The sequence below is a fragment of the Typopeltis vanoorti genome, chromosome 12, assembly GCF_054136105.1.
Source record: "Typopeltis vanoorti isolate ZY-2024b chromosome 12, IOZ_Tvanoo_1.0, whole genome shotgun sequence".
Taxonomy (NCBI): Eukaryota; Metazoa; Arthropoda; class Arachnida; order Uropygi; family Thelyphonidae; genus Typopeltis; species Typopeltis vanoorti.
This window is the reverse complement of record NC_143560.1, coordinates 37,867,497-37,880,251: the sequence shown is the minus strand read 5'-3', so window position 1 is coordinate 37,880,251 and position 12,755 is coordinate 37,867,497. Positions and strand designations below refer to the sequence as shown.

General features: G+C 36.0%; 1 protein-coding gene across 1 annotated transcript in view; it reads right to left on the bottom strand.

Annotated features, from left to right (window-relative positions):
- LOC150100709 (transforming growth factor-beta receptor-associated protein 1-like) overlaps positions 1–12,755 on the bottom strand; it is a 407,043-nt gene that overhangs the window by 365,673 nt on the left and 28,615 nt on the right. The window contains exon 3 of the mRNA XM_090401548.1: positions 1,478–1,571. Coding sequence (XP_090257674.1) covers positions 1,478–1,571 — 94 coding nt within the window. The remainder of the gene's footprint in view (positions 1–1,477; positions 1,572–12,755) is intronic.

Here is a 12,755-nt window from a genome sequence, read left to right as displayed (position 1 = left end):
CCACAAACTGCTAAGCTACAACAGATTCCCGAAATATCTGGGCGTCACTTTGGATAGAACTCTATCTTTTAAATCACATCTCATTAACACAGCATCCAAGCTAAAAACAGGAAACAATATACTGTAAAATCTATGCGGAACAACTTGGGGTGCCTCAGCAACAACACTTTGCTGCAATGATCTTGGTCTCATTTACTCTGCAGCTGAATACTGCTCACCCGTATGGCTGAACAGCGCCCATGTATATTTTGGTTGATGCTCAGCTTAACACCACTATGTGCCTTATTTCTGGAACTGTGAAATCAACTCCAACCTACTGGCTCCCAGTGCTAAGCAACATCCCACCTCCACACATCTGCAGATCCAACTTTCTTCTACATGAATACAGAAAAATTATGGAAATTCAAAATCTTACAATCCACAAAGATATCCTACCCCTAGAAATAAACAGGCTAAAGTCAAGGCACCCTTCAATCTTAACAGCAAAAAAAAAAATCTTGCAGAAACAAGTTTCATCATGAAGGAGAAGTGAAAAGAGTCCTGGTGTAACACTTCAACCAGGAACTTCCATGAATTAGTGGACCCAACACAGATGCCTTCAGATTTTGACCTACCTTGGAAAACTTGGTCTACCCTTAACTGAATCCGCACCAATCATGGCAGATGTGCATACCACCTTTACAAATGGGGCATGATTGCCTCACCCAGGTGCGACTGCGTATCACCCTGCCAGACAATTAATCACATTACAGCAGAATGTGCCCAATGTGCATACAGTGGAAACCTGTCGGACTTCATCCATGCTACACCAAGTGCAGTTGACTGGATAATCAACCTAACATAAGTTGAAGCCTATTCTTGAGTGTCTCTTTTATGACAGTATTATGTCTTATTATTGTATATATGTCTATTATTATGTTCATATATATTAAGGATTAATGTGATGTAACTTTTCATGTGTGAGCCATATGCTAAATAAATAAATAAATATAATGTGTGCTATACTCAGTATATACTGAAGCAGTTCTAGTGACCCTAGTTCTTGTAGCTCACCAGTAATAATCTACCACAGCTTATGATATCATGATATCAGATCCTGAACAAATGAAATTTGAACGATGACAGTAAAAAAACCAAAATATACATTTATCAGCCACTGCTTATTGCACGACAGATTTTTTTGCATTTTAAATATATATATATATATATATATATATATATATATAAAATTTTTTTATGTTTACATATTTGTAAAATGCAATAAAATCTCAAAATCTCTATTGTATATTCAACATTTAATAACTATTCTGGTATTGAGATATAAAATGTTTACAACTAAAAGTTCACATTGTTGCAAGCAACCAAAACTAGCAATAATATTAACTGAGAAGAATTAAGTTAAAAAAGTAATTATGCTTATGAAGAAGATGGAAATAACAATATTCAATTTTCACTTGTATTTCAAATAAATACTTACATATTCTAAATATTTTTGTCCTTGCTTCCGAGAGTAAAACACTGTTGTCCTTTCAGGTTGAGTTTTCTCTTCCAAAATGTAGTGTAGAAGAAAGCTGAAATATCATATGACGAGAATGAATATATACAAGAATGAATGTGTACCCTAAAAGGTGATTCTAAAAGTAATGCTGAGTTCAATAACATAAGATATGCATTCTGCTGATTTATTTACAAGTGAAAAACAAGTTTTCCAGGGAGGCAACATATGTCTGACTGGAGGTATTCCTTGACTTTTGTGGTGGGCAGTGTTGGGCACATGTTTTGCATTCAACAGAAATCCACCTGACATCATCATCATCATGAAATTCCTGACATATACCCTCAAGGGATATACAGGATATGATAATACTACATGAAAAATTTACATAATTTCTAACTTCCTATTTACAATTTTCCTCCAAATCAGTCTATTACTTGTCAAGACTCCATTCCTGACATATACCCTCAAGGGATATACAGGATATGATAATACTACATGAAAATTTACATAATTTCTAACTTCCTATTTACAATTTTCCTCCAAATCAGTCTATTACTTGTCAAGACTCCAATATTATCATTATCAGATCTTATATTTCTATCGTCTAAGGCACATTGTACCGTATCAATCCACCTATATTTTGGTCATCCTCTGGGTCATTTTCCTGCCAACCTGGCAGAGAACACTTGTTTTGCTAATCCTTCCTCGCCAATTCTGTTTAAGTGACCATACCACCTGAGATTAGCTCTGCAAACACATTCCTAGATGCCAACAATGTCAAGTTCTTTCCTAATATCCTTGTTTTTAACCACCTTACCGGCCATTATGGATCAAATACACATCCTCATATACTTCATCTCCATCATATATTTCAATGTAATATCAATGGTAATACAATTTTAATATGCACTTCGCATCCATGATAACCTTGACGTCCATAGACGTCTTGGCCGGTAGCGTGGTTAATATGATATTGCCATTGATGCCATCTGTTCACGCCTATAATCTTTCTCAGGACTCTCATATATGCTGTCTCTAGTCTTTGGCCAAGTGTTTTACTTCTGACCCAGCTCTCAGATCCATAAGTTAAAACTGGTTTGAATACTGTCTTGTATACAGCTAATTTAGTGTTCTGACTAATTTCTCTCTTATTCCATATGAATTTATTCAATTGACTTCCTACCATAGCAGCTTTGTTGATTCTGTTGTCTATTTCCATATTTAATTTACCATCTTCACTAAAATTCGTGCCTAAGTAGCTGAAATGTTTTACTTGTTCCACAGGTTCCCCGTTCACAACACAGTTGACATTTTCAACAATTCTACCTATTTTCATTGTCTTTGTCTTTTTAATGTTGACCTTCATACCATATCTATTACAACAGTTATTCAATTTAGTCAGAGAATCTTGCAAACTTGTAGCAGATTTATTTAAAAGTATAACATCATCCGCATAAAGCAAAGAGCTGACATTAATATCTCCAATTCTGATATCATGTTCAATACCACTTTCCTTCATAATGTGATCTATATAGATAATGAATAACAGAGTTTTCTCCCTGGTGTCCTGCACCATGGAGAAAACATCACCATCAATAATAACATAGTCAAAGATTTTTCTTATTCCTTGCTTCTTCTCTCCATGTGAATTTGTGCACATTTTTATGTTGGAACATGGTGTTAGTAATAACCAGTCCATGTCCTGAGCAGAAATCCAATAGGTATTTGCCATTATTATTAGCTTTACTCTTTTCTCTAAATTTTCCCAAAATATTTTTGTATGTCTGACAATCATTTCCTACTCTGCTATTTAGATCCCCAACAAGGATCAACTTTTCCTTTTTCATTGTGTCAGTTGCTTTTTCTTAAAGCATCAAAAAATTCCTCCACTTCTACCTTAGTAGAACCTTCTGTGGGACAATAGGCACAAAAAAGTCTCATTGTCCAGTTCCCCATTCTCATATTTGCCCACATCACTCTACTTGCGACTGCCTGCCATTCAAGAAGATTAGCCTCATAATCAGTGTTGAATACTATGGCTATTCCTTTTCCTTGATTGTCATTGCCTGAATATAACATTTTGTATTTATTGCTCAGAAAGAGCTCACCAGTTTCTGTCTTTTTTGTCACCCCTATTATGTCGATCTGGTACTTATCTAATTCCTCAGCTAGCTCCATTTCTTTGCCATTCAGGCTTCTTATGTTGATAGTACCGATCTTTAACTCTGGTGATGTTGAGTTGGGGGTGTGGGACTATATATTAAATTCCTTCTAAATCAGGTGGGATATTTTCACAAATCCATCAATATACACTGCTTGGAAAGAAGTCAACAGACCCACCCCATAGGCAAGGTGAATCATGCCATGTAATGAATTGCATGTTTGTAGCCAGTATAAATTGGCTACAATTTATACTGGCTCCCAAATCAGTGCAACTATGTCTGAGTGAAATGGTTGTGAGAAGGGAAATGACAGAGTTTGAAAGAGGCATTGTGATAGAATGCCATATTGCAGGCCTATCTGTTCAGCAAACTGCTGACAAACTGGTCCATCCAGGGTCAACAATCAGAGATACCATACTGAGATGGAATTAGCGAGGGAGTCCACCGTAAGTGATACCTACAGTGGATGACCCACAACATGACTATATGGTGCTATGAAGTATATGTAAAAACTGCCATTCATCAGCCTACATGTTGAATGCAAAGTTCTGGACATTGACTGGAACATGAATCTGCACAAAAATATTCAGAAGTGAGGCTCATAACATGGGTTTCTGTGGTAGGACAGCAATATGCAAACCCTATATTACCCAAACCAACATGCAGAGTTGGCTTCAGTGGTGCAAAGAGCATGTACAATGGGATATGGAAGCATGAAAAGCTGTGTTATGGAGTGATCAATCACGGTCCATCTACTACTGAGCAGATGGACAGGTGTGGGTGTGGTGGATGCCTGGTGAATGTCTCTTATCAGAGTGCATAATCTCAACTATGAAATTTGGAGGTGGTGGTGATGTGATGGTATGGTCCTGTCTTTCCTAGTTTGGACTCAGACCACTGTTTGTGGTACCATGAAGACTGAACTCCGAGAGGTATCTGAACATTCTGAATACAGCAATGCTTCCAACTTTGTGATATTTCTATGGAACTGACTATCGTTGTCTCTTTTAGCAAGACAACGCATTGTCATAAGGCTGCTACTGTAACTGCATAGTTTGTGGACAGGAATGACACCTGTCATTCCTGTCTTGACTGGCCTCCACAGAGCCCTGATCTCAACTCTATTGAACAGCTACAGAATGAACTGGAGTGTCAGGTGAGGTCAAGGGACATCCACCCCCACAACAGTCCAGGACCTCATTACACGCCTGAAAGGAAAATGGTCCAAAATTCTCATCGATTGCTACACTTGTGGAAAGTATGCCCTGTAGGACTGCTGCATTCATTGCAGCAAAAGAAGTTTTTACATCTTATTATGGCAGCCACTCTTTCTGTTTGTTCTTCACACTACAGTGTTCCACTGACTTCTTTTCAAGCTATGTATATGGCATGTTTCAATTTTTTTCTACAGCAGAATTCAAATTTAATGTTAACTTATTTGAAATCATAAAAAAACTATATATTTGCTTTTAAAAAGCATTATTCATTACATAAATCAGTTTGTGTCAGTGCCTAGTGAAGTATATATGAATGCCTAGCAATTTTGATATTAAGATTATATCATCCTACAGTTTCTATGAGAACAACAAAAGAAACAATGGTAATCATTATTTAACTCCAGCACTACAAGGTTGCACTATATATACACTAGCATTATGAACTAGTATGATCCTCTGTAATTTCTACAACCGAGGACATTTTTCATCATCAAATTCCTGACATGTACCCTCAAATTTTTCATTTATTATTTAAATTATTTATTTATCATTTTTTGAAATTTAATAAAACGTTATTTGAGCTTTGCAGGTGTGGTCTAAGTACTATTATTATACGGTATCTCCATGAAGTCTGGAGACCCAGATTTAATATTTTACACACAAAATCTATCATACCTCTCTATGAATTCTGGCAATCCATTCCACTTATTCACCACTCCACATGCAAAAAATTTAGTACACACACACACCCCATTAACCACTCTTATACAACTTCTACAGATGACTTTTAGTTCTCAGACTATTGTAATATATTGAAATATTTCCTTTGCATCAATGTCATAAAACCCGTTTAATATCTTATAAATTTGAGGAATTTAAAAAAAAAAAAAAGCTGTAATTAAAATGAAATTAAAATAAATCTAATAAATTTATTTTATATAATTGAAGATAATAATTTGCCAGACTTTTGGGATAGTGAGAGAGTAATTACGAGATGCCTCCATCTTGTGCGAGGCCAGATTTGCACGGTTTGGTAAGGATATGGTCTTGATATTCAGAGATGCGTTTACTTATAGATCATCCTGTTTGTCTGTAGTAAGACATCTTACAAGAACATGGAACTTTGTATATGCCAGGTAGCATCATAGGTGAGAGTTTGTCTTTTGGAGAATGTAGCAAATTGTGGATTTGGTTGATAGGCAACAGTGAGTTTCTATTTCTTCATAATTTTTGAAAGCCATTCCAAGATGCCTTTGATAGATGAAAATGGTATACTGTATGGGGGACAGCATGGTTTTGTGAAGGGTAGATCATGCCTCAGTGACTTGCTCATGTTTTATAACATAGTGACGGCTGAACTGGATAAGGGTAATGGGTTTACAGTGATACCGCTGGACCTTGCTAAGGATTTTGACAGGATACCACATAGAATTCTAATCAGTAAACTGCAGCATATGGGGATAGATATAGGGTTGGTGAGATGGATAGGAGGATGGTTGATGGAGAGATATCAGAGAGTAGTTTATTCAGGAGTAGAGACCAAAAGACAGCCTGTGACTAGTGGTGTGCCACACGTTCTGTTCTTGGACCACTACTATTTAATTTGTTCATTAACGATATAGGAAAGGATCTGAGAGGAACTATTCATTTGTTTGCTGATGATGCAAAGTTGGGTAGAGCAATAGTGAATGCACATGATGTCAAAATTTTGCAGGATGATTTGGATAAATTGGAGGACTGGGCTAAGGAAAATGGATGTCAATGTAATGTGGCATAGTGTAAGGGTATGCATTTTGTGGTGAAAAGATTAGCAGCAATATACCACATTGGTGGAACTGTACTTCAGGAGATTGATGAGGCCAGGGATTTGGGAGTGTTGGTGGATAGGGAGTTGAAGTTCAGGGGGCACATTGCAAAAGGTGGCTAAATCAGCTCATCAAATCTTTTGGTTACCGAAGAATACTTTGACGAGCAGAGACAAGCAAGTTACTGTTCCTCTGTATCGAGCCTTGATAAGACCCCATCTTGACTACTGTACCCAGATCTGGGCGCCAGGGTTTCTTCTTGATGGGGAGGAGGTGGAGAGGATCCAGAGGCAAGTGACCAAGATGATAGCATGTCTATGGAATGAACCTTATGAGAACAGGTTGAAGATTTGTGGGTTGCAGAAATTGGTTGATAGGTGGAAAAGGGGTGATACAATTGAGACATTCAAATTACTGAAGGGTTTCTATAAGATTAATTCAGAAGATATTTTTCAGAACAGGACTAGGGCCCATCCATGGAAACTGGGCAAGAGTGTGAAATTGGTTGATAGGTGGAAAAGAGGTGAAACGATTGAGACATTCAAATTACTGAAGGGTTTCTATAAGATTAATTCAGAAGATATTTTTCAGAACAGAACTAGGGCCCATCCATGGAAACTGGGCAAGAGTGTGGTTAACAAGGGTGTTAGAACTAGATTTTTTACTTGGAGAGTGGTGAATGAGTGGAATAAGCTGCCAGAATCTGTTGTGAGTGCCATGACTGTGAATGAGTTCAAGGCAAAGTATGATAGATACCGTGTGGATGTTGAATAGTTGTTCTTGACATGATGTTTAGGGCCTCCCTCGATGAGTCTAAGGACTACTTGGTGTTGCCCTTACTACTAATAATAATATATGGTATAGGAGTCCTATGGGCTTCTTCTTGTCTGGGTTGATGTGTGTATGTAGGGAAGTGGCTGATGATTTTTTGGGTTGTTTTTGGATTGTATCAACTTAATAAGGCTGTATCTTTAATAATTTCCAATTCTTGTTTTAAAGATTTTTCAGACAAATAAAATTTGTGTGCTCTGGATACTAAAGATTTTATGATGCCATAGTTTTGAGATGGATGGTGAATCAATGAATTGTGGATGTAACGACCTGAAAAAGTTGGTTTACGATAGACAGAAGTGAAAATGGAGTCATCTTGTTTTCGCAGGATGTGTACATCGAGAAAGGAAATACCTTGTGATGATTCTTTTTCTAGTGTAAATTTGATGCGAAGATATAGGTTGTTAATACTATTTAGAAATGAGTACAGTTCTTGTTCCATGTGACACCAGACTGCAAAGATGTCATCAACATATTGTAGCCATATTGTTGGTTTTGGGTGGTCAAGAGCAAAAATTCTATCTTCTAGGTGTTCAAGAAAAAAGTTGGCTAAGTTAGGTGATAAGCATGAGTCCTCTGCTGTTCCTTCCTCTTGTTTATATATTTTAACTTTCCCTGTGAAGTAACCTAATGTGATTGCAAATTTGAATAATTGCACAATATCAGAGAAATTTTGGGGTAAACAATTCTATTGTCTCTTTGTAAGGGATATTAGTAGGTAGAGAGAGAGAGAGAGAGAGAGACAATGTCGAAGCTTACTAACATGTCTATATCTGACAGTTTAATGTCTTTTATTCTTGTGTGAAATTCTGTGGAATTTTTTATCAAAGAAGCTGAGTGGCTTATGAGGGGATGGAGAAGGTTAGACAGAAATCTTGATATTTTATATATGGGGCTGTTTATAGAATCCACAATAGGTCTAATGGGACAGCTGCTTTTATGTAATTTAGGTGAACCGTATATATTCTAGGCGATCTTCCATGGTATGTTTTGAGTCTTTTGATGGTTTCCTGATCTATGGATGTTGCCATCCAGTAACTTGAGTTTTTTTTCTTGAACACCTAGAAGATAGAATTTTCACTCTTGACCCAAAACCAACAATATAAGTATGATATGTTGATGACATCTTTGCAGTCTGGTGTCACACGGAACAAGAACTCTACTCATTTCTAAATAGTATCAACAACCTAATATTAACAGAGGCACTGCCGTATATATGGTGAATCCATGCAGATCTACATCCTTGTATCAAATTCACACTAGAAAAAGAATCATCACAAGGTATTTCCTTTCTCGATGTACACATCCAACGTAAACAAGATAGTTACATTTTCACTTCTATTGTAAACCAACTTTTTCAGGTCAATACATCCACAATTCATCAGCTCACCATCCAAAGCCTCTTAATATGTAAATATTAACTTTTTTATATTTACATAATAAAAAGTTAATTACTGTGACATACATGTGGTTTTTTTATTTATGAATACTCCACAGGTCTCACTATATAAGAAAATTTTAATATTAATTTTTTATCCCTTCAATATGTGCTCTATTGACAAATGAAAGGCAAAATGTCTTGTCCACTGAACTCAGAATTACTACATATGTACAAATTCAGTTACCTGGTTTCCAAGGTGATGAGAAAACTTCACAAAGCTAGAGAAGAGTAACTAAGGCTAAATCAAGACTCTGAAATACTAACTATTAGAAGAGGAAGAGGAAATGTAAATTGTAAAACCTAGTAGACAGGCAAAGACAAGCCAACATGGAATTTTAAGTTGGTGGGGTGGTTTCAGATTAATATGGAAAAGACCTTCATAGAGTGGAGGGAGAGAGCATAGAAGAACAAGAAGTCATGCCTTGAAGTTGCATACAATGTATGGTGAGTAAAGAAGCAAACAGTGTGAATTGACTAAACATGAATTATGTAAGATCAAAAATAAAGCATTTACTTTATTTTATAATGTGTGTATCTTATCACAGTGGATATACAACAAAAAAGTTATTATGTGAAGCAAGAATGAAAATTAAAAAAAAAAAAATGTTACAAAGTGCAATATTTCTAATGCTATAACAAAAAATGACATGGAAAATAATGCACAAATGGAAAATATGTTGTAAATGAATTTAAAGTAAAATATGACAGATGAGTTGCTGATTAACAGAGGCACTGCCATATGCATGGTGAATCCATGCAGGTCTATTAATAATATGTAATAAGAACTTTATGGTACTTGATGTATTGGTACACAATCTATGATTATCAATGTCTTTTGACAGAAAAATTTCCATTTCCCAAGTATCTACCTAGGACAACTGGGGTAATTAGCATCTAATGTTTACTCATCTAATAATCAAACTTCAATGAAGGTCAAAATACATCTTGTTAATGATTCTTAAAGTACATGGTCTACATGGTCATCAAAAGTAAAGTATCCCTGTTTCATGCCTTGTGGAGTGATAACCAGTGATACAAATGCTGCAAAAGAATACACTGTGCATCATGCAGAAGCAATATCTGAGAGAAAAAAAAATTCAGAGCCAAAATTCACCACCAGGGAACACTGAATGATGCAGTGAATGCAGATGTAGTAATATTTCTGTGTATGTAAAAAGTAGAGGTGACACAAGGATAGATAACAATTTTTTATTCACTTCCATTATGTTTAATGTGCTGCCCTTTCTAGTATGTCACATTCTTCACACAGTGTGTTCAACAGCAGAATACAGCTGGCTGGGACTGATGTTGAGCATGTGCTGTGTTATGCTGTATTTTACTGCTGGCAAGTTATCATGATAATCTTGATAAACCCTGTCTTTGAGAAATCTCCAGAGCCAGAAGTCACAGAGGATCAGATCAAGTGAACAAGGTGGTCATGTAGTGGAAAACACGACTCGTCACTCTGGCTTCCAATGGAATGTTCTTGAAGAACCTAGTATAAGGATCAACCAGTGTGTGTAGCCCCCCCCCCCCCCAATCCTGCATGAAAATGACTGAATCCATGGACAGTGCTGCTGTAGCTGTAACACAACAAAATTATTTGTTGAAAGTTTTTCCACTTGGTTATATTATAAATTAAAGATGTAAAGAAATTATATTCTTGGTTTCATCCTTTATCCAAGTGTAAGCAAATAAAGTTTGTGCATGAAGTAACTTCATGACCAGGCAAGTCGCATATAGAGGCTAATGACTTAACATCAGTTGCCTTAGTATCCCATAATGCAACACACATATCCTTACATACATGTATAATGTTATGAATTATAAGAAGGGCCACTACCCAGAATGATTTCAACCTTTATTGAGGCACCATCAGTGGGAGCCAGACCCAGAAGTGATACCAAGGTTGAAGTAATGCAGAAGTCATATTTCCATATACAAGTAGCCAAAAAGTGTCACATCTTATTACTAAAATACTCTGGATTAGAGATAAATGTTGAAAGTTTTTACACTTGGTTATATTATAAATTAAAGATGCCAAGAATTACTTCGACCTTGGTATCACTTCTGGGTCTGGCTCCTACTGATGAGACTTCAATAAATATCAAAACCAGTCTGGATAGTGGCCCTTCCCATAATGCATAGCATTATACATGTCTGTAAGAATGTGCATTGCATTATGGGATACTAAGGCAATCGATGTAAAGTCATTAGTCTTCATATACGAGCAGCCCGGTTACGAAGTTACTTCATGCGCAAACTGTTTGCTTACATTTGGATAAAAGATGAAACCAAGAATATAATTTCTTGGCACCTTAATTTTTAACAAAATTGTTTATCATATTGTGACACCTCTGGATAGTAACTGAACAGGTCACAGGACCTGACTGACGTAATTCCTCAAAGAAGAATGGTAGAATGATAAATAAAGATGTAAACCCATACCAGGTGGTAATTTTAGGTAAATGCAAAGGAATTTATTGGATTGCATGCAGGTTTTGAATAGCCCATACCTAGCAATTGTGGGTATTCACGGCTCCATTTAAGTGAAAGTGAGCTTCATCTCCCCACAATATCATCCATGGCCATGCAGCATCCAACTCCACTCTAGCATGGAATATTAAAGTGAAGTCAGTTGACTTTCAAAGTCCTGTGGCTAGAACTCCTGTGTGTTAGGGTTATCTTGAATGGGCAGGAATGCAGAATCTTCCATAGAATTTTCCAGACAGTTGTGTAAGGCAGCGCTTCCAAAACTGTGGGCCGTGGTCCCCTTGGGGGGCCATAGATTTTGTTGAGGGGGGGCTGTGAAATAATGAAAACAAATTTAAAATCTTTTAAGACTAAGTAGATTTTTTTTATCTTAAAAGAAATGTATTTAATTTTTATTATTTATTATTTCTTTTTTGTTATTTTTTATATTTTAATGGAAAAAAATCACACATTGGTGGGGGTTCACAAATTTTGCTTCCTGCATATTTCGGCGCTTAATGAATATTAGTAAATATATGCTTATTCATATAAGTTTAATTTCAAAGAAGAAATCTAAGAATTGCAGTTTCAAATATTTCACTTGATATTGGTATTGAAACACATCCATCACATTAAACTGTTATTAAACTTCTTTTATGTTTTTAATTCTTTCTTTATTACTAATCGTTTTATGTTTCATGTGCTTGTACTGCACATGTGCAATAACAATATACCTATCTATATAAAAGTATGAGATAATGTGCCATGTCAAATATGTATGTAAGATGCTAAAAATGTAATTTGTTTAAGTTAAGGGATATTACATCCCATATCGTTTCTTAGGTGTTAAGGTGGAGCCTCCACCTTAGACATGAGTTGCCTCAGCTTGCACTACCTTTAGGGTCAGTAACTGCAGTATCCAGGTATTTGCTTACGTTTGGAATCGCCAAACTTTATATAGTTTCTACTATATTCGGCATGAAACTCTGAGTTTCTCATTCGGCTAAGAAACGATATATGGGATGTAATATCCCTTAACTTAAACAAGTCATATGTCGCCGAATTGAAGCCTTTGGCTCTTCATATATCTAATAAAAATGTAATATTTGCATTTGATTTTTGCAATATTCACTGTGTATGTTTTGTATTGAATATAAACACAATAAATATTATAATAATATATGTCTATATATTATGATTTTTATCGAGGGGGCCGTGTAATATTTTAATTTTTATCGAGGGGGCCGTGTAATATTTTAATTTTTCCAAAGGGGGCCCTGACATCCAAAAGTTTGGGAAGCACTGGTGTAAGGCACATCAATGGGCCTT